General features: G+C 42.6%; 2 protein-coding genes across 6 annotated transcripts; one reads left to right on the top strand and one right to left on the bottom strand.

Annotated features, from left to right (window-relative positions):
• Nucleotides 1–4842: 4842 nt before the first annotated feature.
• MCUR1 (mitochondrial calcium uniporter regulator 1) lies at nt 4843–19779 on the bottom strand. Of its 2 annotated transcripts, XM_048507582.1 has the most exons (9): nt 19465–19779; nt 16378–16497; nt 14038–14141; nt 11781–11882; nt 10186–10227; nt 8808–8879; nt 8102–8155; nt 6354–6468; nt 4843–5136 (listed from the first exon to the last, which is right to left on the bottom strand). In XM_048507582.1, exons 1-9 carry the CDS (start codon nt 19769–19771, stop codon nt 5081–5083), a joined length of 972 nt encoding a protein of 323 aa, XP_048363539.1. In that variant the 5' UTR covers nt 19772–19779; the 3' UTR covers nt 4843–5080. The 2 variants fall into 2 exon arrangements, with proteins under 2 accessions (XP_048363539.1, XP_048363540.1); XM_048507583.1 differs by lacking the exon at nt 8808–8879.
• LOC125438901 lies at nt 19772–23790 on the top strand. 4 transcript variants are annotated; one of them, XM_048507580.1, is made up of 2 exons: nt 19772–19907; nt 22338–23790. In XM_048507580.1, the coding sequence occupies exon 2, from the start codon at nt 22505–22507 to the stop codon at nt 23699–23701; it is 1197 nt and encodes a 398-aa protein (XP_048363537.1). In that variant the 5' UTR covers nt 19772–19907; nt 22338–22504; the 3' UTR covers nt 23702–23790. The 4 variants fall into 4 exon arrangements, with proteins under 4 accessions (XP_048363537.1, XP_048363536.1, XP_048363535.1 ...); XM_048507579.1 differs by having other exon boundaries at nt 19847–19966; XM_048507578.1 differs by lacking the exon at nt 19772–19907 and adding an exon at nt 19923–20561.
• Nucleotides 23791–25894: the final 2104 nt, after the last annotated feature.

The raw sequence follows: 25894 nt of genomic DNA, 5'->3' as shown, positions 1-25894 counted from the left end.
TATAGCAATCAAAAATCCTTTTCTATTTCCAAAAGTGCAATTTTGTGTTTCTGACATGAATAAATCCAGTGTCATACCTAGGTAAACCTGTCTGTATCCTGATCAAAGAAAATTCTACCCGAGAAAGTCTAACTTTATGGGAAAGTTGGGTAATACAGAGATTAGAAAGTGGTTAGATACGCAGGAGTTCTACAGTCCTTTAACCCAGTAGACCAGGGGTCTGCAACCTGCGGCTCCAGAGCCACATGCGTCTCTTTCGTCTTTGTACTGCAGCTCTGCATGGCTTGGGTTCTCTCAGCCTCCTTTGGAGAGTCGCTCTAAGGGTTAATGGGAGAGAGTTCCCATTCCTAGAGAGGCACAGCCCAATATGTCTACGCAATCCCAAGCCACTTCCAGCTTCCTTGTCCCAGCTGCCTGGTTGGCTGATGCCGGCGTGGGGCAGGCGCAGAGCACCGCTGGTGGATCCTCTTGAACAGGTGAGCGGCGAAGGGCGGGAAACAGGAGGGAGTTGCAGGAGTGCAGATTTTCAGCGCAATCCTAACCTCAGTCCGCCCCCCTTGAATGGGGGGTCAGGGGTCGACCCTGCTTTAGGTGGCCTCATTTCCCCCTCCCCCGGGTCCTTCTTGGGGGGTGGGATCACATGGGGAACCCCAGCGTGCCACCTTGGGTTGCAGACCCCCCCCCCCCAGCCCCGCTTGCCTGGCAGATAGCAGCCTGGCTGAGTCCAGGTGAGAAAGACGATGTCAGGTTTTAAAGGAGTTATTACCTGCAAGGTTGCACTCCTCAAGGCTGTTTGATGGGGAGAAGGGGGTGGGTGGAAATTGTTTGCTTCTGCATTGCCAAGGAGGGCAGGAGCGCATGGGGAAAGCCTTGCATGTGGATCTTGGAAGGTTTACTTCAGAGTAAGCCAGTGGAGAGTAAGCTTGTAGATCGTGGAAGAGAGGAAGGCCGGGATCATCCTCAGCCATGTTTGTCGCAGGTTGTCAACTCCCGGCAGGCAAATCCCAGGACATTTGGGGGTAGATTCTCAGAAGCTGTGTTTTTGGGGACCAGGGCAGGGGCCATGCTCAGTGAGGAATATGGCTGTCGAGTCCACCCTCCATGGCAGACATGGAGGTCTGTTGGGGTGCTGTGTGTTTCCAGGCTGTATGGAGGTCTGTTATTATTTTTTAAGAGTTCAAAATGTTCAAAATGTGTTCTTCACATAAATAGAACATAATTTTCTCTGTAGCACTTCATAGATTTCATAAGCAACACACTATAATTGTTTATACAAAGCGTAAAGGTAAAAAAAATATATATTCAGTGTTATCTTCATTTTAAATGTCAAAAAATCTTTGCGGCTCCAAGTGTTTTCTTTTCCCTGGAAAACGGGTCCAAATGGGTCTTTGGGTGTTAAAGGTTGCTGGCCCCTGCAGTAGATGGTAGCAGCTACCGGTTTTTACACTGGATTCAGTGGTAAACTGAACTATGCATTGTAAACCAGGTTACCAAGAGACCCCTGGAATACAGGAGAAAAACTTGCCTAAGGAAGTCAAGGATGTTACGCATTGAGGATTATGTTATTGCACCTAAAAGTCAAAAGTAAACTTGTGTATTCCTTCAGAACATAAATATTCAAGAAGAGGGACCACATTACCTTATTTTATTTATGAACAAAGAGTTTAGTTTATGCAGAAATGTTTTGATATTTAAGAGCATTCTGGTCATATATGCAGCATTTCCAGAAACATTTTTTTTGAACTACATTTTGATTGATTCAGGTCTGCGTCTGGGAAAATCACAGGGGGACTGCATTCCTTTTAGCTCTTGTGAATGATCATCCCTGGTCAGTGATGGGATGGGGGACAATCCCTGTCGCTGTCTTCAGTCCTGTCCAGTGAGTTGGCCTTAGAAGCAGAGCTGGAGGTAGCCTCACTGCTCCTGGCGTTTTGATTCCCCAATTCTATGAGAATCTAGCCACCATCTTCTTCCCTGGTCTACTTGCTTCTTCCCTTCTTATAAGGAATTGCTCTACCCCTGCCAACCAACCTGCTGCCCTGCACCCTTGCCTAGTCCTGTCCCATGTCCCAAGAGGCTGCCCGACTTGTCAGTTTGGCCCCTGCTACCCCCAGATGTTGACTTGCTGCTGGCGCCTCCCTTGTCTCCGCTCAGATGCCTAGGCCTGTATACCATTGGGCTCTGGGAGGGGAAGTTCTGGGGAATGCATTGCTTCATGCGGCTTTGAGTCTGGGCCCTTTTCCATGCACCCGGCTTCTCCAGATAGCTGTCTGGCAGCACGACTGGGCACCGGTCTCCCCAGACTGCTAAGAGGCCCAGCCCACTGCAGGGCCTGGAACAGCATTTCTGCAGGTCTCACCACCATATTCCCCGGACCGGCAAGCAGCTTCTGGACTTCTTTGGGTTCTAGATAAGTGCTGTGACCGTTGCCTACTGTCCTGGACCTGAGGGACAGTGGGTGGTTCACGTGGCCAGGAGGGGACTGCTGGGAGCCTGTGGGGACATTGTGGGTGGCTGGTATGTTTCTTGCCGCCATGATCCCTGCAACTGTTCTGGGACAACTCCTCTCAATCTCTCAGATGTTTTCAGCACCATCAACCATGGTATCCATTTGGATACATTGAGGGGCACTGTGCTTTAGATGCTCTGCTCATACTTGTCACGTTAATCCCAGAAAGCAGTGCTGGGGAAATGCTACGTGGCCTAGAACTATTTATCTTTTGGGATCCCACAGGGTTCCGTTTTGACCCATGTTGTTTAATATGAAACCTCTAGGAAAGGTCATCTGGGGCTTTGGAGTGAGGTGCCACCTATGTGCAGATAGTACCTAGCTTTATTTCTCGCTAACAGTTAAGCCTGGGGTGTCTGTGGAAGTCCTGAACCACTGCCTGAAGAAAGTAATGGGATGGATGATAAACTGAAGCTGAATCCAGACAAGACTGTTTTCTGTTGGTCAATAGACAGTGGCGTACTGGGCCTAAATGGCACCCAGGGGCATGACCGCCTTTCTGTGCCCCCCCCTCCCCGCTTCTCGGTCCCCTTCCTGTGCCCCACTTACGGGAGCCAGCAGGGAGGGAGGGCAGGGCTCGAGGGGGGTGGCTCAGATGGGTGCCGCAGTGGCAAACCAGCTCCTGGACTGGCTGTGCTGTTGCTGTCCACCACTGAGCCCTGCCCCCTGGCTTGCAGGGAAGCCGGGAGGGGGCGGGGCTCAGTAGCGGGTGGCTCGGGTGAACAGCATTTCATTATGTGGTGGGGCGCCCGGTGACGAAACAACATGCACTTGGGGACATGGGGTACTCCATGTCCCCATTTGCGGTACACCACTGTCAATCGACAACTTCCTTGGAAGGGACTACTTACTCTGAAGGAGCATATTCATAGTTTAGTGGTGCAGCTGGATTCTGGCTTACAGGTGCAGGTCTCCTCCTAATTGATTTCTGCTGTCATGCCAACTATGAACACACACAAGAAGCATGTGTGGGGGCAAGGGAGAAGGAACACTGCTGGGCAAGGGAGAAGAAAATTATGACTGCATAGTTCAAAAATGGAGGAAGAAGGACAAATACACTGAGCTGGGAATAGGGAAGCACAGAACAACATATACTACAGGGTACCATAACAGCGCAGTTGAAAAAGCTCACCAAACATTTCTTACAAGCTTCCAACCCAGCAAAATTCTTTTATAGGCCATGTCAGTGGAAAAAGCACATTAGAGTCCACATTCTTTATATATAGAAATGCATTCCTTTCATAAACCTAAGTGCTCTGCTGAAGCATCTAATCCATTCATGATGAAGTAACACACAGGTCGGAATCTAGGTAACTATGTGGAACTGATTTCAATGGAACTAATTTTTGCCCTCTTGTCCTAAGAAGCTATTCTAACGGTAGTCTCGACTCCTACTGCCAAATTTCTATTTACATAAATTATTCATGCATCTAATTCTTCAACATTGGTGATTCCTAAATTAGATCATAAATAGTTCAGATAAAATAAATCAGTTCAGATAACAGATTCATACAACTTATTCTTCAATATCGGCCGTTGCTAAGAAGTACTCTTTAGTAAATATTTTCAAACATTTCAAGACTTCTCCTGAAATAACACTGGCATTCCGCAGCTCAGTTGAACCGGAGACTAACTTACTGGTTTAACCTTAACTTTCAGGCCAGAGATGGGGAAAAGCATTAATGTAAAAGGATAGCGCTTCTCACTAAGCATTATTTTTTTTTTCCATTTTTAGAATTAAGGTGTCAGCTGAGATGCAATTTCAAGTTTACTGTTCATTTGGCTTTTGTTTATCTACAGCATCTTTCAACACCTGTTCATAAAAAAAACATGATTAATTGGATGGAAATGTATAACACCAAACACAATGAAAACAATCAGTATGTCAATATGTAACGGTAACAAGTATTTACAATATGTTTTGTGAACACAGGAGAGTTATGTGAGCTGTGATTGAACTTAGAAGTTTCCGGTTCTAAAAGAATAGGGTCATATAGAATAGGGATTTTTTTTCTTCCAGACCCCTTCATTTAGCACTGTATTCTCTGCTTGAATGCCCAGAAAGTACTGCTAATATAACAAAAGAACTTGGCATACAAGACCCCGGTGGATTTCTCCCTAAATTATAATTATATTTGAAATATCTATGTAACGCTTCTTACCAGGCATTTTAGCCTAGCCACAGCCTAGACTGCAGTGGTGGCGAACCTTTGGCACTCCAGATGTTATGGACTACAATTCCCATCAGCCTCTGCCAGCATGGCCAATTGGCAGGGGCTGTTGGGAATTGTAGTCCATAACATCAGGAGTGCCAAAGGTTCGCCACCACGGGCCTAGAGAGACCCAAAGATTAAGGGGTGCAAAATATGACTGACTAATTAAAGTAGAGTTGCTGTAAATATTCTGACATATGTATCAGTGTTCAGGCACATTCTTTGGTTACATTCCACAGTTTAACAAAATAAAATCGTGGCAGCTCCATTCAAAGTTGGATCTACATTTCAGCTAGGCAACAATGTGTCTTTGTTTCTTTTAAGGCAAGGTAATATGAGTCCTTTCAAAAATAGTTTGTTATATCCATAAACGGTAAAATCCCAGTACTACTGTAAGACATGTAAATACAGAACCTGAAAGGAAAAAAAGGGTGGGGAAGAAAGTGAATGCATTGTTAGTCTTTAATTCCTATGCAAGTACAAGTCTGACAACCTACGAATGTTTCACGATGTGGCTTCAGTCCTGACTAGCTCGGCAGGATTATGGTCTAAGAAGTACAATACTTGTTTCCAGCATACAGTTTCAAGAATAAATCAATTTGCTATATTTTCTGATACCATTTTTTAAGTTGCTTTCTACAGTTATTCAATTTTTTTCTTGAAAACACCATAGTTTGTAATAGTGGGGTGTTTATGATGAAACTTATCATGAGTTGTGTCCGGGGGCGGGGGTAGCCTCGACCCCCTCCCCTGGCTGAAAACCCTCGGTCCGCTGGGTTGGCTGTGCAGATCGACTCCCCGTAGCTGGGAGCCCACGCGCAAGCGCACCCAATGAGGAGCCCTACCGCCGCAGCTGCGGTGTGTGGGACGCACTGGGGCCAAGAAGGCAGCTGAGCCCTCTTGGGTTGATGACGGGTGGCGCTGGGGAGTGCACTGGGGGAGGGGAGGGGTTTTCAACCCCGGGAACAGACGGCGAGGGGATAAAAGGGAGGAAATACGGCCTGGAAGGGGAGGAGGATGGGAAGGAGGGAAGGTGTGGGAGTGTGCGTGGCAGGGGAGAACAGGGAAAGGTCGTGGAAAGTCAGAAGGGGGACAGAGAGGGAGAGGCAGCCAGGTGGGGGGCTGGCAGGGAGGCTTCCCTGCTTGCCTGGCCTAGCGTGCTGCGGACCCTGGGCCACTTTTGGGTGGCAGGGGCATCCTGTGGCTGAGACAGCTGTCTCAGTTAGACCACTCCCCAGAGAACAAGAGTGAGGCCGGCGGTTCCAGCAGCCGGGCAGGGGAAGGTGGGTTGGCAACCGGGGTCCCGGCGGGGGCCCCACCCTGGGCGCAGGACAAGTTATATATTATATTATATAAACAAGTGGTACTACAGGAGATTCATTACACTGTGGTACACAAACAATGTTATACACAGACAGGCTGGAGACACTGTGTCAGCAAAAGGCGTGTCAACCCAGATAATAATGAGATCTTCTGTTTCAAACCAATGGATAAGCCTCCATCACATCATTAATAAATTCTGGCAGGCAACCAGAAGTCATATTTGATGTAGAGAGTAATAGAGTCTACCTATGCTTAACAGACATTCAAGACAGCTGACTCAGCACATGTCCCATGAGAGACCTCCTTACCTGCTAAATATTTGATGTTGTCAAGTTTGTGAGATTCAAGCATTGTTTTCAGTCCTGCAACTTCTGTATCTATTTTCCTGTTTGTCTTTGTTAATGCTCGATCTTGCTGTGAATGCTTAAGAAGAAAAGTTATCAATAAATACTGCTTTAAACATTTCAGTTTAAAGGTTAGGCTCCTTTCTCTGAGGAAAAAACTGCAGTCCCTTACAAAATAGACTTTCCTTCATAATGGTACTAACATAAAATTATTTACTCCAGTTGTTTACCTGCAATAATTACTGTTAGACTTCTACAGACTGCAACACTTCTCCTCCCAGCTATTTCCAAAAATCTATACATTAAATTTTTCACGCTTGCTAAGAATTACTTCCCCTTCCTTAGTAATACATATAAGTAACTGTCCAAAGTAGAAGAGCTTATTAAAACTGTCCAGTGCAGTGTTAAATTATATGAATGTATTCACTAATTTTAAGGAATAGAGTACTAGATAAAATATCAGATCTTCAATTAAACTTTCTGAATCCACACACCCAGTTAAGAAGCTGAATCTAAATATACAGGAACCATTAAATGGGGTTTTATTTTTCTGGAACATAAATGAAGCACTAAAGACACTTTTGCCATTATTAGTTCCTGCAATATGTAAACAATTTCCATTATAGCATTTATCTATGACTGGAATTCTAAGCATATTTACACAAAGTAGCTTCTGTTATAATCAATGTGGCATTTCCGAGCAAAAGCATTTCCGAGTAAATGAATTTGTAATATATTAAAACTCAAATTCACTTTAGTCCAGTAATGAATCACCAGAAAAAGTTTCATTTAGGTATCTTCTCTCATATGTACAAGCATTCTTCTCACACATGTCAAGTGCTCATATTGCAAACTGTGGAAATACCAAATGGTGTACATAAATATCAAGAAGCATTTGTAATTTTTCTAGTTCCTCTGTGTCCAAAGAGCTCAGCCTGTAGGAAAGTTTCTCTACAGGCTGAACTGTGGAACTAAAAGGATGGTGTTTCCTAGGCTGAATGTCAGAAGACAAACTGTGCACACCAATACTGTGGTTAAACCTATTAAAATTGTGTACACCAAACTGTGGTGAAATCATATATCCTAAGTCTAATGGATAGCTTAATGCTTTTCTTCATATGTCCCTAAGTACTACATCGATTAATTACGCCCACGATATATTTTATAGATTTTGAGAATAAATGTGTCTTTTAAGAGACCAAATGAGTTAAGCTGATCAAGTGGTATTTATCTGAAAGTGCTCACGAGAATTGACCATGGACTCAAGAATAGGGCAGACAAAAGAGAACATCAATCAAAATATACTTTGACATCTACAGCACTGCACACGTGCCGTATATCCAAATGATACTCTTAATTCAGATAAAATGGGCTTTACCTAGATTAAAATCAGAAATGTGAACAGATACACACAGATGTCAGTTTCAAAAGAGACCCCTCCAATACTGTATATTCATGATTGTGAACTATGGTAAACTTTATCCAATAAATCTCATTATTTGCATTGTACTTTCAATATTCCCAGAGTTCGTCAATGTAAAACATAAAGGATCTTTTATATTACTTTCTTCTGCATACTCAAGGATTTTTTTTGACTCCAGTGAGTGGATACTTAAATGCTATTTCAATTAGTAGTAGTGGCTGTACAGATAAACACGCACAAACATGCAGTGGGCTATTATTGTAATCAACCATTAAGTTCTACTCCTTACCAGTTCCACAATTTCTGTTCTCATTTTCAACAGTCTTCTATCATTAAGTGAATACTGAAAGAAAGAAAAAGAAAGAAAGAAATGGATTATATATTTAAAACATCACTTGGATCCAAGTAGTTATTTTTTATTATTATTTATTAAATTTATTAGACCGCCCACCCCCGAAGGGTTCTTTTTCACATCAACCCTGGTAACTAGGGGATTTTTAAAAACTTACTAATGGGACTGAAATAGTTTCTGATTTTAAATGATCTATCATTCAGTTGCCTATATGTCAATCATACCATTTCTTCAAGTAAAGCATACTGTTTTGGATAATAGTTCTGATTTTAAAACTACTCATAAGCCTTCAAAAGACCAACAGGTTAGCTTTTCAGATGTTTGTAGAATGCTGGATGTGCGGACAAGTGTTTCTATAAAGATATCACAAAGATTAAGTTACTGTGTTCTATCAAACTTCATTATGGAGAGGACTGTATAATAATTTGTTACAAGACTTTTACAAATATACTTACAAATCATAACTGAATTTGACAGTTGTACAAAACTTGAGTGTCACTATTTATTACAATGGTCAGATTGTGTCTGATGTAATTATTCATACAAGAGACTGCACAGGACCTTAAGAACATTTTTGGCAATGCAGGACACTGCAGTAGTGTTTCAGGAGAATCGTTTTATAGATACAAAGAAATGAACATACCAATTCTTTTACTCTGCTCTTTTCTAGGTTAAAATCTAATTTGCTGTCTGTCCGAACTTTGGAAGTTTCATCCTAGAGAAAAGTTGCACAGAAATACTGAAATAGAATGTCTATACTCTGTCTTTGCATTCAAACTGATTTTCACATGAAATACTATAGAATTCTTTCATTATTTGCATTGGGGTGTTTCAAAAGTTTGAATAGAATGACACAGGTCCTGTAACTTCTCCTGCTGCTTTATGAAGCACAGAGAGCAAGGGAGGGGTTCAGGAATCAGCAGTGCACCATTGGTGTGATGTCACTTGGTGCAAATTCTATGGTAAAGCAATAGACTTCCAGACAAATCCCAGAGTGCTGCCCTGATATAGTGATGTCAATTCCAGATTCACACCAGAAGTGATGCCACAGTTGTGGCACACTGCCCATAACCAAGTTTCTGCCCCTCACCAAACCTCCTAGTACTGGCAAGCTTAAATTGGAAGTATTTTTCCAACTTTGTTAACTGCTTTCTCTAATTTAACACCCCCACTACCACATAAACATCTAAAAATGCTAAGTTACCATCACCAATAGTTTTGGGCATTGTATATCTGCATTTTATCTAATGTTTAGATATAATTACATATATCCTACAATATCTCTCTGAAGAAAACTGAAGTCTTCTCCAACTGAAGTGGCTCTTTCACTGGAGGAAGAACCATTTCAGTTGGAGAAAGGCTCAAAACTTAGCTAAGAAATCATAAGGTACATATTAGTGTGCACAATTCTGGGCTAGATCCATAACCCTTGTGCTGAAATCAGTAGATCTTTTACATTTCCTCTTTCCCCAGCAGCCATCTATGATATCCGAAATGCTGATGCTCAGAACCACAAATAGCCCTTAGACAAAATGCCAGGGATGTGCTCTGAATAAGGGGAATCAGGTGACTCTATCTGAAATTTCTTCCACTGATGGAGCCCCTTCCATTGGTAGAGATTCTTTCAGTGAAAGAACAGATAAATGTCACCTGATTCCCTCTCTTCATAGCCCAAAGAAAGAGAGAAAAAGATCTAATTTTTTTCATTTGCGTGTACAATTGGTAGCATCCAGTTGTCAATAATTGTTCAATAATTGTCCAAGATAAAATCATAAAATCATAGAGTTGGAAGAGACTCCAAGGGCCATCAAATCCAACCTCTTGCAATGCAGGAACACATAATCAAAGCACTCCTGACAGATGGCCATCCAGCCTTTATTTTAAAACCTCCAAAGGAGACTCCACCACAAAGACAATCCTTTGACACAACTGACGAAACCAACTGCTGAAATACCCCTACTTCAACTGTTAGACAGCACCCATTACCCTCCTAAAGAGTTACCACATACAAAATAACTTACCATTACTTGCTTTTTTAGCTGCTGAAGTTCAAGTTGTATTTTCTTCGAATGAAAATAAATAAATACACCCATTAAAGTTTCATGTACTCAGGCTACAAAATTAAAGCCACTAAGCAATGCTGAATACAAGATCAAAAATTATCCTTAAATGTGCCTGCACATATAGTAGAACCACATACTCTCTCTGCACTTTTTGGTGCTGCAACTTGTGAATCTGAGAAACCTGAGATTCTATAAAAGCAGAAACTGCTAGAGTAGTGGTTCTCAACCTGAGGGTCGGGACCCCTTTGGGGGTCGAACAACCCTTTCACAGGGGTCGCCTAAGACTCTCTGCATCAGTGTTCTCCATCTGTAAAATGGATAAATGTTAGGGTTGGGGGTCACCACAACATGAGGAACTGTATTAAAGGGTCGCGGTATTAGGAAGGTTGAGAACCACTGTGCTAGAGGATGATGAGAAGAACCTCAATAATGCAACAGAACAACATGCACGTGCGGAGGGGTCACTTCCTTGGTGCTTATTAACATATTTAATTCTTAAATATAATCCTACCGCTTTATTTCCTTTCCCGATTAACTGTGTTGCTCCAGGAAAGAATAAAGGGAAAAGCTTCAGTTATTTTTTCCCCCCAAAGCCAGCCTACAACGTAGTGAACGTTTACTGTCACACTATTTTGCACAAAAACCTGGCATGTTCTCATCATGTTCACAGCTCACGGAACTATCAGCAAGCATCAGAGTCCTGTTGGCCACCACAAGAATTATACTGCTGTGCTGACCCAGGGATGGAAAAGCAAGTTCACGATTTTGGACATTTCTGTCCTGAAATTCCAATGCCAGTGAAATACTTTTGTTAAATTACATTGTATGTGTACATGCCAAGGATAGTTTTGGCATTTTTCAGTGAAGACCCAATACTTCTAAATAACGATGAAAATGATAGAACAGCCTTCCCACCACCAAAACTCAATACGCTGGGGTTTCTTTTCCGCTTAAGTTGGCTATAGACACATTTAATACATTCTACTCATACCTGCAGCCTTCAAGTAAGGAACATGAAACAGTAAATGAACTAGGGTCGTGATGGCGAACCTATGGCACTCCAGATGTTCATGGACTACAATTCCCATCAGCCAATTGGCCATGCTGGCAGGGGCTGATGGGAATTGTAGTTCATGAACATCTGGAGTGCCATAGGTTCACCACCACTGATGGATCCATCCACCTGAACTATGCCACACCCACACTCCACTGAAATCAAGTGGACTGAAGCACGCTTCACTTCCTTTGCATCCCACCTCGAATGCTTTTTCTGAGGTCCATAAGGCTTTTTTTCATGAACCTCTTTGTTTCGGCATGGGTGCTTTATCATCATGTTTTATACAAAAGTTGAAAGCCAATTTTTAAAATAAATGCCCTACAGCAACAAGACATGTTAAACAAAAGCTCATAAACAAAACCTAGCAAAAAATAACACATGTTTGGCCAACATGCATGCCATTTACAACAACTGATGGCAGAGAATTGTGAGCCCACTGGAAATAGGGAACAGATTTATATAACGTGTACATAAATTACTGTGGAATAAAATTTACCTCATTTTCTGACCGAAGTGTGGAAAATTCACTCTTCTCCAAAATGATCATATCTTTTTTCAACACATCTATGTGGGACATTATCTGCTGAAGAGCTATTTCCTTTCCAAGGAAAAAAAAACTTTAGACTAACACCACCAAAACCATTACATATTTTTTTTGTTCTGGTACACTCAAGACTCTAGCTGTAACTAGTATTAAGAAATTCTAAACTGCCTGAGGGCCCAATCTAGTTGAAAACAGGCATAATGCCCATGGACAGAGTAATCTCACTGGACTCAACAGATTCCTGTGGGGTTTTTTTCTCCTCACCAACATGTACCAGAAATATGCAGAGACCACAGAGAACGCTAGATGGGGTATAGGATGTGTTCACAAACCTGCAGTGGTAGCTGCTGCCATCACACATTTATGTGCTTGTGTGTGTGTGTGTGGGGGGGGGGGGAGATAGAGAGAAGGGTTAAACTGAGCCTAGTAAAACTCCATCTGTGAAAATAATTTAGTAAAGCACAAGATTCAAAACAGGTCCTGGATATTGTAGCAGAGTCCTTGCTAGGACCCTGGGAAGGGTGCTATACAAGATCAATCAATCAGTCATCAATCAGTCAAACCAAGCAAGAACAGCTGGAGACCAGCCACAGGGCAGGGATGAATTCTCCCAGAGCATGGAGGGCCTGGCAAGCAGCTGCCAGGTACCTGGAGAGACTGATGGATGTCACAAGGGATATTGTGGACAGCCAGGTGTGCACTGAGAGGGGATGTACTAAAACAAATGACAAGATGTGAGATGCTGGTACTTCCATTGGACATACTGGGAGCCAACTATTTGCATGGGCTTCATTAAAATACATTAGTGCACACACAAGTTACAATGAGTGAAGAATGGATTTAGACAGACGGTCTCTTGACACAGACAAATTGCTCTGGAACCAGAATGACAGTGCTCAGAGTGTAAGGACGATCATTCCAGTTCCAGGACACTTCTTCTCCATTGAGCAGGCTATTAGCAATGCTGCAAGCCCCCACCTCTGAGCCCACCCGAATGGCCCCTTCTCCTACCCTGCTGATGGCGGGGGTGGCTGGAAGGTGGTCCAGGGTGTCCTCGGAAGTGTCTGGGCTGCCAGGAGAAGCTCCCCAAATGAGCAGTGGAGACTCTAGCTGGGGAACTCTCCCTGTCATCTCCCTGTTCTGACATGAGGGCACACTTTTGTCATGATGACCCTCGCCAAAGTTAGTTTGGTTCCTGCCATGTTGTTTGTTAATGAGGCCCTTCTCATGCTTTTGGCCTGAGAAAGAGAGTTATCAAATCAAGAATGTTGCATGCTTTTTGGAATGTGTATGTCTGAGTGAAATGGCCTCGGCTTTCTTCACCCCCCACCCCCCAGCACTTTCTTTCTGGGAATTGGATATCTTGTTTGAAAAGGGAGGCAAACCTGACATATTACTGCTGGGAATATATAATCTGTGACTTGTAAAGACCTGGTCAGTTCAGACAATAAAGTTATTAGCTTTCCTATGCTTGCTATCAATAAAACAAGAATTCTACTTCTAAGTAACAGATTCCTGTGATTGAGCAAGGCTGGGGCTGTGACAGTTTTGTACTATGTGGGCCTCTGTGGGATTGGGATTGCCGGGGCCCTTGCCAACACTGTCAGCTAATTTGTTAATGGATTACTGAAGTCCTACACAGCTTAATTCTTGAAGCATTTAGGTTTCAGAGCTTAAAGCAAGGTTTTTTGTGGCAACAAGGTGGGGGGGAAAAGGACTGTTTGCACCCTTGCAGTGAATACAATTACAGCAAGTCAGGTCTTTAAAAAAACAGATTTAGATGCCTAAAAATGTTGGCATGTTTTTCTTGTATGTGTAGGTCTGGGGTTTAAAATTCTGATTACACCATCCAAGAATGTAAGAGTCCTTTACCAACCACTGTTGCTAGTCCATATGAATCCATGCACCTTCACTTCTTACAACTCCTTTCTCTGTTTGTAAGCAGAACCAATAATGTGTGTTGCAGAAAGAAACTGCCCATCACACATAATCAAGAACAATTTCCGCTTGATAAACAAATGTAAGAATCAAACCTAACTGAACCAATATCGGGAAAGTGTTAGCGATCAGAAAACTCCACTTAAAGAACTCTAAATACACTTTGCCATTGGCAATACAGTTTTCGGCATCGGTTTTGCAAGACACATTTAATTACATACTTGGCTAAAAATAAACAGTAAAGCAGCTTCCACTTTTTTTTATATCTAACCTGTTGTACTTTGGTGACTATGTCCTTGTACATCACAGCCACGTTGCTGTTAATGGTGTTTATTAAAGCAGACACAATAATCTCAGATTGCTGAGTGGTGAAACCTAGAATGATGTACAGGATTGCAAAATTAAGAAACCTCCATACTTGAACCAAGTTTGACCAGATGCATACAAAAAGCTGGAAATGCATGACATGTTATATTCACATTACTGCTTGTAGAGAGAATTTATCTTTCCCATTTAACTTGTATTACATATAAAGAGTAGCCTAAATCTACAGTGTGGTTCCAACTTTCCAACATGAGGATCTATCGTTGTGTTAAGTCACATATCTAAGCAAATTTAGTTTCTAATACCTGTTGAGCCAGTGGGCTGCAGGTATCCCTGTTTTCTTTTTGTCACCTCACCGCCCTTTCCATTAACAAACCTAAGGCCAATTATTTCTTCTCTTAGCTGGGGTTGGTGGGAAAAAACAGGGTTACATAAGGATTTAGAATTTCTCAATAACCAGTTTCAAAAATGAAAAAGCCCAGAGTTTTAAGGAAAAATGTAGGGGGTAGAAGGAAAATTGAGGGAAAATTTAGGATATAAATAATAAAAATGTTGGTAATTAGAAAATTATGGTAAATAAATACAAATATCAAGGTTAAATGTGGGTATATCTTTGGGGAAAAATAAAAATCAAACTTTTAAAAAGCAAATATAACACTGTCTTTACTTAGAATTGCAGTAATAAAAATATTAAAAGGAGACAAAAAATTTTAAAATATATATTTTTAGTTCAAGCCATTATTTTTCTGAATTATTTTCATTCTTCCTAGGTCTTTTATTTTGCCCAAAATAACAGTATTTATCATTGGTAAAATACCTTTGGTTTTAAATGTCCACAATGCATAAATGCCCTTTTTCCCTTTAACAAAATGTTGACAACTGCATATTTCATCATAAAAGTTCCATAAAGTCTAAATTATTGCAATTATATTTCTTTACTGTGTTTTTGATTTTAATCCTACAAAGGGATCAAACCTAACATTTCATTTCTTTTAGTAGTGTCATTCATTTTCAGTACTGTATTGTTATTATCTTCTTTAGTGGATCATGCAAGCTGCTATCCTCAATTATGCTTTTTATAGGGTAGGGTAGGGGGAACTGGGTAGGAGTTTATGGAACCAAGGGGCAGGCCCAGAAAGGTTTGAAAACCACTATTCTAATGGGTTTGTTTAATAAAGAAACCCCCCTGGTGGCAACGAGAGGAAATAGCTGCTGCAGAAACAGGATCAAGGAAACAGCTAGATTGGAGATTAACAAGATTTCTGGGGTATAAGTTTTCAAGAGTAAAACCGTATCTGAGGCCCTTTCCGCACGGGCCATATACGGCGCCCTGGGGACGGCAAAAACACCGTCCCCAGAGAGCCGTTCGCACAGGAGGCGCAGCTGCTTTGCAGCCGCGCCGCCCTCGCTCCGTGAAGCCGCCGTTTTCCGACCTCGCTTCCCCAGCGAGGTTTTCGGAAAACGGCGGCTCGAAGGCGCCCTCCCCCCCCTTTCGCCCTCCACCTACCGTGTCTGTGGCCGTCCAGCGCATCGCCGAGGCCTGGGGACACGCCCCCCTGCCCTGCGACGCCGGAGCACTCGCGCAGGGCAGGGGGGCGTGTCCCCAGGCCTCGGCGATGCGCTGGACGGCCACAGACACGGCAGGTCGGCCGGGTGACGGCGCTCCGTGGCGCCGTCTTCCCGGCTGTTTCTGGGACCGTTCGTGCGAACGGTCTACGCCGACCCAACCCCAATCGTGGCCATGCGGAAACAGCCTGATAAAGGGAGCTTTGACTCTTAAAAGCTTATACTCCATAGATCTTATTGGTCTCTAAGGTGCTACTGTACTCACCGAGCTGTTCTACTGAAGACCAATACCTTCTGAAAGGCTCAGGGAAAATGGCTGTCATGTAGACAGGAAAATCCAGATTCCCCAGCAGCAGCCATCTCTCTTTCAAACCAGCTTTGTTCTCAAGTTTTGGGAATGTGGGGGTGGGGGAAGGGAGTGGCAAACCTCTTGGTGGGGCACAAATCCACAATGCTGCAGGGGGGGGGGAAACACTGAACACAGAGTAGATAAACTGTGTGGAAGTCTGCTCTAACAGATTGCTTATTGTATATCAGTTTGACATGCATCTGAGAAAGTTAGCCTGTAAATAATTAAATAAAAAAGCAGGATGGCATCAAGCAGATGCTCTGAGAGACTGTTTTAAATGAAAGGGGTACCAAGGGAGAAACACAGACACTTCCATCATAGTAAGTATTAAAACACACACATACAAACACATATGTAGCACAGAGAAATTACCATTTTCCTCCATAAGGCTCACTAGGGCATGGGTGTCAAAATAAAACTTCTTGCTTCCTGATGGGAGAAAACCAGCCTTCCTGTTTTCTAGCTGAAGGGGTGCTGCCCTAATATTGGCATCTAGAAGGGGGAAAATTTAAAACCAGTTTAAGACAACTATTCACTTTGTTAATACATATATAAAACGCAAATATTTCCAAACTTTACACTCCACAGTCAAAGAACAATTCTGTCTACACCATCATTAATCTTCCTTTAACTTTAAACATGAGAGGACAAAGTAAAGCAGACATACCTAGTTTTAAGGAAAGGTGTGTTCTTTGCTAAGAACAGTGCCTACCATGAATAAATCAATGACACATTATTATAAGTGATACTTTTGTCAGTATGGCAGTTTTACAGTATTCATCCCATTCATCCTAAAAGTAGTTTAGTCAAGTCAAATTTGTTGTCTTTGGCCACAAGCCATTACAATTACCCACAAGAGTATGAAATTAAATTAAAACACAGAAAATAGACAGTTAAAATAGTACATCTTAAATAGTGCTACAATCTCACAGCACACAAAAATCAAGTTAATATCCAAGTCATGCTACACAATTTGAAGCTAACTTGGCCCTTAACTTTTTGACGGCCAGAGCAAAAAGTGAAACGCTGTGGGCAATGATTGTAAAAGGATCATTGTAAATTTACGCTCTTGTGGTCTCCTTCACACCTTATGAAAAATTCCCGTCGGATATGATTCTGGGTTGTGCATACATTTCCCCTCCTTTGACAGTCATCCTGCATCCAGATCAGAGAATCCCCACAAATGTGCCCAAGCTAAGCACTTTTGCAACCTTCACAGTTCTGTGGAATAGAAACTGGCACAATACCAGTGGGGTGTAACGTTCAAGTGGCAGGTGCCGAACTAAGCTTAGGGAGACCCATATTCATGTCTTCCACATCTACATATCTCAGTGGGTAACTTGGGCCTCAGGCAGTGCAATCCTGAGGGGGGGGGGTAGTTGCACTGCGGTCACCTCCAAAGAGGCTTGCTGCACTACAGATAGTAAGCTGAAAGTAATGCTGCCCTTCCCCCATGAAAGTGGACTCTGCAGCTCAATGAGCTGCCCTACTGGTTTTGCTGGAGTAAGTCTGTATTGGCAAATGGGGGCGTTCCTAGGTTGAAAGGGCTCAAGAAGCTGGACTAAAGCCAGTCTTGCCCTCTTCAGCACTGGCACAGGCTCTTGTGCCAGAGGAGTGCTGGCAACACAGCTGTGTTGGCATCCTCTGGTCACACTTCCGTGTGGCTTTCCAACACCAGAATAAGTGCCTCTGGGCTGTGTAAATACACCATATGCCAGCACGTGGCATTTATGCCAGGGCCCCACCACCTCCTGAGCTGTTTTGGGGCCCCCCTCAGGACTGCACTGTCACTCTTATCAGCCTCAGCTACCTTACAGGGCTTCTGTGAGAATAACATAGAGGAGGGGAGAATTACATACACATCAATAAGCTCTTTAGAAGAATGGTGAGATGAAATGAATAAGCATTCATGAAAAAAGGAATCCTAGCTTGTTCACAAGGAGACTGCAAAATGAAAACGAGAGAGCAATTACAGGTAAAAGGTATTAATTGTGACTGGTTCTCATGTGTGAAGTTACGGGAGAGATTCAATCTGTGGTGCCCAATATTTCTTTACCAAATATCAAGCCAACAGAAGAGAGTTTTAAGTAGCTTTATTTGCAAAGAAAGGGGAGCCATCCCCATGTGGGCAGACTCCGCTGAAACAATATATCCACGGCACATTTATCCCCTTCTCCCAAATTCGCCACACCCTCTCTGTTCCCCCACTGGCTAAGGTACTAGAGTCACAGCTTTCAGGTCAGTCTATTTAAATGTTACTCCTTAATATGTGCCCCCCCCCCATATTCTTCCTGTATGTTCATTATAATACAGTTTGTCATCAGAGCAGGAGAAGTTAATGTAAATTAGCCTATTAAGCATGCTCAATACATACAATCTGATATAAGCCTTGCCCTTCAACCCAGTCATCTGGTGGTCTTATCTTGTCCTGCCACAAACATCCTCCCTTATGACATCTCAACCTTCACAACAGTGTACATGATATGAGTCAACTGTGTGTACTGGGCTCCAAGATTCCAGATGTATCCATCCTTTTTTGTGATGGAAAGTTCCCAGGAATTAGTTATATATTTGTACAACCCTATACAAATCTTTCCCCCTATAGGCAAGAGTTCTAGAAATGATTACAGGATTTCCCACATTTTATACAGAACTGACTCCCCGTTGGAAGGCCGTTGGTTAAAGATTAGAAGACATTCTTCTGGTAAGTAATCTATTTATTGCCTTGTCCTGCTTTAAAGGCGCTTCCGTTATGAAGTAGCAAAGGTAACAAATTAATTTATTATTAAGGGAAAATCCTGTCTCGATTTACAGATCGCTAAAGTTTCTGACTAGTTTCCTAAAATGATGAATTAAGTTATTTGCTTTGTACCCTGTTTCCCCGAATATAAGACATCCCCTGAAAATAAGACGTAGTAGAGGTTTTGCTGAAGTGCAAAATATAAGGCATCCCCGAACGTAAGACGTAACAAAGTTTTTGTTTGGAAGCATGCCCGAGGAACAGAACACAGAAAAATAAGACATCCCCTGAAAACAAGACATAGCACATCTTTGGGAGCAAAAATTAATATAAGATACTGTCTTATATTTGAGGAAACACGGTAATACAGGATGGATATGGACTTGAACACAGCATAGGACTCCTCTCATTCCTATTAAAAAGCACATTTCTCGTTTATCACAAAACGAGATAATAGTTCTATCAAGTTTGAGGAAACTAAACATGAAAGTGTTTGAGGAACCAAACTTGAAAGTGAATTTTGTACAAATGAAGCATAAGCTATCGAAAGCTACCGCGTTCCAACGATCCTCATAGTAAAGTCACGGGACTAATTTATTTTCAGCAGAAGAACGGCGTGTTTATACAAGCCCCTTTGGGAGTTCTTGTGCTCATTTAAACGGAAATATTGATATTTGCGCGCCTCCTTCCCCCCTGAAACATCCCCCCCCCCGCCTCACCTCGCTGTCCGGCTGCGAGGCAACGAGCCACATGGAGGCTGAGGAAACGGCTCCTCGCCCCGAATGACCCGCGCGCTGTGGGGCCGCTTCTCTCGAGGCCGGCAGGGGCCAGGTACGCGCCGCCGACTCCCGGCGCACCGTTACCCGCCCGCTTCCAGTCTCCTAGGCAACGGCGCGAGAGCGGGGAGCGTGCGACGACATTACGTGTGGCACCGGAAAGGAAGCCTCGTCGCCCGCGCTGTATGAGGAACACCCTTTCCTTTCCGCCTACAATTAGCACGACGGCTGCAGCCGGACCTCGGACCATCCCGGCTGCCAAGCTCAGACTGAAGGCGAGGCTTGAGGGCGTTTACGGCTTCCCTCATCACTCAAGCCGTCACCCGCTGCTCCTTCCTTCCTTCCGCCGGCCAACGCACCTACTTGTTAGTTCCGGCATAAACACGGTCCGTATCAGCGCATGCGTAGATATGAGAGGCGGGTCCGAATGATGTCGCCGCGATCAGTAAGCTCTGGGGGCAATTTTGCCCTGCTTGATTGGCCATTATAGCCTTTTGTTGATTGTGTGAACCACATCGCTTTTTTCAAGGCAAAAGTGAAGCGGGCGGGCTACGAAGCACCGCAAACAAAAAATTATCAGCCCTCCTTTTTCGCGTTAAGGCAGTCCAAGATCTCCATTCACGATTCTAATGTCTCAATGAAAGTTTAAAAATGCGGTCGGGAGTAGTGCGGCGGAAGCGGGTTGTTTCCGCTTTTGAAAAATAGTGTCGCTTGTTAATTACCTTTAAAGGATCTTTTTAAAGCGCAGCCTTGTAAAAATCAATCCGTGCACCACAAACATTGTGCTTTGCTACAGAGAGCATCTTTGCACCACAAGCATTATACTTTGATACAAAGAGAATCTTTGCAACACAAGCATTATACTTTAATACAAGAGCATAGTACTTTGATGCAAGAGCATAAACGACCTCTGCAGAAAGGAGGGTTTTTCTTAGTGGGACGTTCCTGACCCGCGCAAAAGAAAATGGCCGATGGAGCGGTCGCGGCTTGTTCAAATGTTCCAGAGAGCAGCGTGGAAGGTGGAAAACCCGCAGATGAAGGTGTTGTGCAATTTGTACACTGTGCTTTCCGGAAAGCGGGGGAGGATTTTTGTTGTTGTTGTTGTTGTTGTTGTTGTTGTTGTTGTTGTTGTTGTTGTTGTTGTTATTATTATTGTAGATTTCACAGCTGCCAGATCTTTAGCTGGTTGTTGGCCTTCATTACAATTCGAGCCTCACCCAGAAGACTAGGAAGTTGTAATTTATTGGCATAGTATTCGTGCGGATCCCAGCAGGGCTGCCTTCTGAATTTGACAGATGTTAATTTTGTCAATTCAAAGATGTTTCAAGTGCTGCCCTAGTGTTTTTGGGATGGCGTCGTCGTTGTTGTTGTTGTTATTGTTATTATTTGGTATTGCTAGCCAGGAAACTTGCTTTATGGCAACTCTTCCCTATTGCTAAGACTAAGTGCTGCAGCTTCTGTTTCGTGTGAGGAAACGTTTTGCTTTTTGGCTCTGGAAACACTATTTGAGTTTTGTTAAAAACAAACACAAACACTCCTTTGAAGCATTTACAAATTGTGCTTCAGATACGGTCTATGGTTGTTCTCTTTGCAGGCATGTGTGTATATGAGAGAGAGAGATAGTCAGCTTGGGCTGTTTCCTGGTGTGCTTGGAGCCTTTAAATGTTTCAAGAAAGAGCTGTCCCTTGTCTTTCTAAATACCAGGCAAGACATGTATCTTTTCTTGCTTCAAGATGCCGATAGCAACTTAATTTCACCTGGAACGATTTAAAATGGAGGCTTCTTGGTTCTTGCCTGTCTTGTGTGTATATAAAAGCATATGCCATATCAAAACAATTGCACCCTGTGCTTTGATATTGGAATCTTTCAAATATATCTTTGTAAGTGCCACTATTGAATTCCAGCAACTTACAAATAAATATTTCTTAAAGTGAGGTGAAGATGTAGCAGCACTTTTTCCCTTAAACAGAGTTTAAGAATGATCATGATTCTGAATCTAGGATCTGATCTGTTTGCTCATGGGAGAAGCATACATGTATGTTAGTCTTATATACACACATGACAGGCAAGATAAATACCAACTCCCCATGGCTATTTTAAGCTTGGACAGCAGTACTATGAAATAGACATTAAAAGGGTAAAAGGACAGAGGAGCTGGACCACTTTGTGTTATTACCCCATTGCCAAATTTATCCTCACAGGCACAAGTTAACACATTCAAGAGTATTCCCCATTACTATTTGCAGAAAAGTTGGTCAATGAAGAAAGCTGATGGGAACAACGTTGATTTCTTTGACTTGTGTTGTTTAAGGAGAGTATGTATATAAATATACTGTACTCTGTGGATGTAAACTGTGGGATAGACTGTCAAATTCACATACCACATCAAAATCTGTGGGTTTTTCCAAGGGACATTGACCTTACCCATATATTCTGGATAATGTTTGAAATATAATGACTTGTTGCATATATGTCTTTGCAGAAACATGCTTAAAGCATAAGACAAGCTACTGTTCTGCTATTATGAGAGTAATACAGATTATCAAGGCAGTTTGGTCATTTGTTTCTCTTTCAACCATTTCACGCTGTGAACTGAGTCCATTGTGATAGGTTCAGTCTACACTGGTAGATAAATTAGCCTCTTAAGCTACCTTAGTTCTTGTGTTATGTTCACTAATGTTCCCTTACATACTAAATAGGAAAGGCTGTGTGTATTTATATGTGTACATGTGTGTGTGTGAAGCTGAAACAGGCAGAAAGTAGGTATTATGGCCACCATAGTGTTGAATTATATTTTCTTTTCAAACACTTTTCAGATGACCCTGAGAGCTCTCCTCGCTGTTACTTCAGATTGAATCGGAGAGGGCGGACAATTCGCAGACAGACTCAGCAAATAATTCTTAATGTGTATTCTCGCATTAGGGAACAGCAGCCAAACCTCACCATCAAGGAATGTGTAGAAGAAACCTCAAGGTTAACTGGCATGTCTTCTGCACCAATCTTCAGGGCAAAGAGGCTGTGGCGCACATCAGGTGGCGTTCTTGGGACGCCAGGCAAGAAACGTCCTCGCAAATCAGGGACAAAGCCCAGCAATGTGAAGTGTGACAGTTTTTCTCGCTGTGCTATCAGAGGTATTGTTCACAAGTATTTTTTCAGAAACGAGCCACCAACTCTGAACAAAATACTCAGCGATGTCAACAGTGACCCTGAACTGCCTTTCATTTCCCGAGCAACATTGCACCGCATTTTGAAAGACATTGGCTTTGCCTATAATCACCGACAGAAGGATTGCACTTTGACTGACAAGCCTGAAATCATAGCTTGGAGACACCAATATCTCAGAAAGATTCGCCAGTTTCGTTCAGTGGGGACAAAGATATTTTTTTTGGATGAGACGTGGGTGAACACAGGACACACAGTGTCAAAGACGCCCAAGGATGCATTCCATACGGGCTTGTCTACCGGACTGAAAGAGCCATCTGGCAAGGGCAGTTGTTTGATTTGTGCTCACTGCGGAAGCGAGGAAGGATTTGTTGATGGCGCACTGCTTCTGTTTCAGTCAAAAACCACAGGTGATTACCATCAGGAAATTGATGGGGAGAACTTTGAAAAATGGTTTGCCGATTTGCTGCCTAAACTCCCTCCAGAAAGTGTAATTGTTTTGGATAGCGTCTCTTACTACTCTGTGAGATCTGAGAAGATCCCCACGACTGCATCCAGAAAGGAAACCATCAGGACATGGCTAACGGAGAAGGGGATCTCTTGGGATCACGACCAAGTTAAGCCAGAGCTGCTTCTTCTGGTTCAAAGAGAGAAGCACAGATTCGTCCAGTATCGAACAGACGAGATCGCTGCCACTGCTGGACATCAAGTGCTTCACCTCCCTCCCTACCATGCAGAATTGAACCCCATTGAGTCGGCTTGGAGTTACATAAAGGGACATGTGGCACTTAATAACACCACCTTAAAGCTTAATGACATTAAGGTTTTATTTGAGAAAGGAGTGCATGCTGTGACCCGGGACATGTGGAGTAGTTTTGTCAAGCATGTGATCGAGAAGGAGAAGCAGTTCTGGGATCTTGACTTTCTCCAGGAAGACAATGAAATTTCCTCGATAAAGATGTCTCTGGGGTCAGATTCTGAGAGCGACTCCTGTGACAGCGAGGATGTTTATGAGTAAATACGTGTTGTTTCTATTAAGTGAATGAACATTTTGTTAATAAATGTTTCTGTTGTGAATAAAAACATGTCTTTCCCTCCCTTTTAAAATTTTGATTTACACGAGAAGTCTCCCAGCCTTTAGTTGCAGTTTAAAGACTAAAAAGAATCCATCCATAGGTATTGTTTGGAAATGGAGTATATGCAAAGTGACAAAATGTGATTGAAGGGGGTGTTTCCCAATTTACAGTTTAAAAAAAAAAGTTAACTTCCGGTGAAAAACTCAGAATCCCCATAGGACTCAGCACATTGTACATCTTCTGTTCTGGATCTTCCTTGAACTAATAGTATGGCTCATTCCATACAGCATAATTATAATGATTTGCAATAGTTATAAATGAATTTGTTTCCCATTTATAAATAGGGAAAACAAGTTCATTCATAACGATTGCAACTCATTATAAATATACCGTGCAGAGTGAGCCTAGGTCAATGCAATCTGCAGAGACTTGCTAGGTAGCTTTGGGAAAACCACTGCACATCAATCTGGATCCCTCGACTGTGAATCTGGATTAAAGCAAATCTGATTCATGCTAACGTTTCTTTATTCTTCATTATGTTTTTAGATGTCATGTTAAAATGCTGTTGGCGCGAGTCTTCAATCTTTTGTCTTTTCAGGGTTTGGCTCTCCCCATGTGCGCACGTGCACAATTCAGCAGGTTCACACCACTTCAACAGAACCGGTTGTTAAAATGGAGCTTGTAAACAACCAGTTGTTGATTTTTTTCAATCCCACCACCGGAATCGGTTGTTACATTATTTTAATCCCACCACTGCACGTGCAGTATGTATTTTAAACCAATTATTCATTATTTTGAACTGCACTTCGCTAAGAACGTGAAGTGTATTTCTTGAACAAAAACATTTCTGGCTGGTAGCTAGAGCAGCACTTGCAATAAAATGGAAGGTCCGAGCCAAGACAATTGGGGAAATTGGGCAAATAAACTAATGGAATATGCAACAATGGCAAAATTAACACATTTTGGGAATAAGTAGCCAAGCAAAGAATTTCAAGATAAATAGAAAGTGTATTATTTATATTGCTAAAAAATAAGGAAATTGCTGAAATGATGTATAAAATTATCAAGAACTTTTATATTAGATTGAAAAAGGGATTAAAGGGAAATAGACACATTATGAAACATGATAATCATATGGTAATACAACTTATTTTGTAAGAAAAGTTTTAGAAAATTATAATAGAAAACATTTATTAGTGTTTTAAAATATATTTTGAATTAATTAGAATTTATATCAAGAGCAGTCATCATCAGTAATTGTTTTCAATCTTTATATATTATATGTACAATTTAGTTTTGTCTCTTACAGCTCAATCTGGAGGGCTCTGGCAGCTGGGAAGGGTGTCGCTGCCACACCACCACACTGACTCCAGATGGCTTCCAGGCAGTGTGAGAGAGCCAGCGTGATGTAGTGGTTAAGAGCAGGTGGATTCTAATCTGGAAAATCGGGTTTGATTCCTCACTCCTCAACCTGAGTGGCAGAGGCTTATCCGGTGAACCAGATGCGTTTCTGCACTCCTACATTCCTGCTGGGTGACCTTGGGCTAGTCACAGTTCTTCGGAACTCTCTCAGCACCACCTACCTCACAAGGTGTCTGTTGTGGGATGAGGAAGGGAAAGGAGCTTGTAAGCCACCTTGAGTCTCCTAACAGGGGAGAAAGGTGAGGTATAAATCCAAACATTTCTTCTTCCAAAAAAATAAAAGAAAAATCCCAGCTGCCTGAAAGCCCTCCACAGCTTCAAACAGACTTATGGCAGCCTTTTAGATCGGGTAAGTCTGAGGGCTATGCTGGGAACAATCCCTAGCTCTGTGGTGGCGAACCTTTGGCACTCCAGATGTTATGGACTACAATTCCCATCAGCCCCTGCCAGCATGATGATGGGAACTGTAGTCCATAACATCTGGAGGGCCGCGAGTTTGACACCTGTGCCCTAGCTGAAAGCCCGGTGGAAGCCAACTAAAGTTAGTTCCGACCATGTTTAGACTGGTGCAGCTGTGAGGCCCAAGTCCACTGGGTTGGGCGCAGCTGAGCTGTGTGACCCCTGCCTGCCGTTGCCTTCATACTTTTCCGAAATATATTTAAACTCCAGTGCTTCGTTTCCTTTTTTGTAAAAAAGCCCCATCTGGTTCCCTG

The sequence above is a fragment of the Sphaerodactylus townsendi genome, linkage group LG09 (genome assembly GCF_021028975.2).
Source record: "Sphaerodactylus townsendi isolate TG3544 linkage group LG09, MPM_Stown_v2.3, whole genome shotgun sequence".
Classification (NCBI taxonomy): Eukaryota; Metazoa; Chordata; class Lepidosauria; order Squamata; family Sphaerodactylidae; genus Sphaerodactylus; species Sphaerodactylus townsendi.
Note: the sequence above shows the minus strand (reverse complement) of the source record. Positions and strands in the feature narration are given on the sequence as shown.

What these genes read in the sequence shown, in the direction of transcription:
- MCUR1 (XM_048507582.1), bottom strand. Translation starts at nt 19,771, where the DNA reads ATGGTCCGAGGTCCGGCTGCAGCCGTCGTGCTAATTGTAGGCGGAAAG. An exon ending in CACTTCGGTCAGAAAATGAG is followed by an intron (nt 10,228 to 11,780) that starts GTAAATTTTATT and finishes TTTCATTCGAAG; the next exon opens with AAAATACAACTTGAACTTCA. An exon ending in AGAGCAGAGTAAAAGAATTG is followed by an intron (nt 8,156 to 8,807) that starts GTATGTTCATTT and finishes TCTTTCTTTCAG; the next exon opens with TATTCACTTAATGATAGAAG.
- LOC125438901 (XM_048507578.1), top strand. Translation starts at nt 20,486, where the DNA reads ATGGCCGATGGAGCGGTCGCGGCTTGTTCAAATGTTCCAGAGAGCAGC. An exon ending in TGGAAAACCCGCAGATGAAG is followed by an intron (nt 20,562 to 22,337) that starts GTGTTGTGCAAT and finishes AACACTTTTCAG; the next exon opens with ATGACCCTGAGAGCTCTCCT.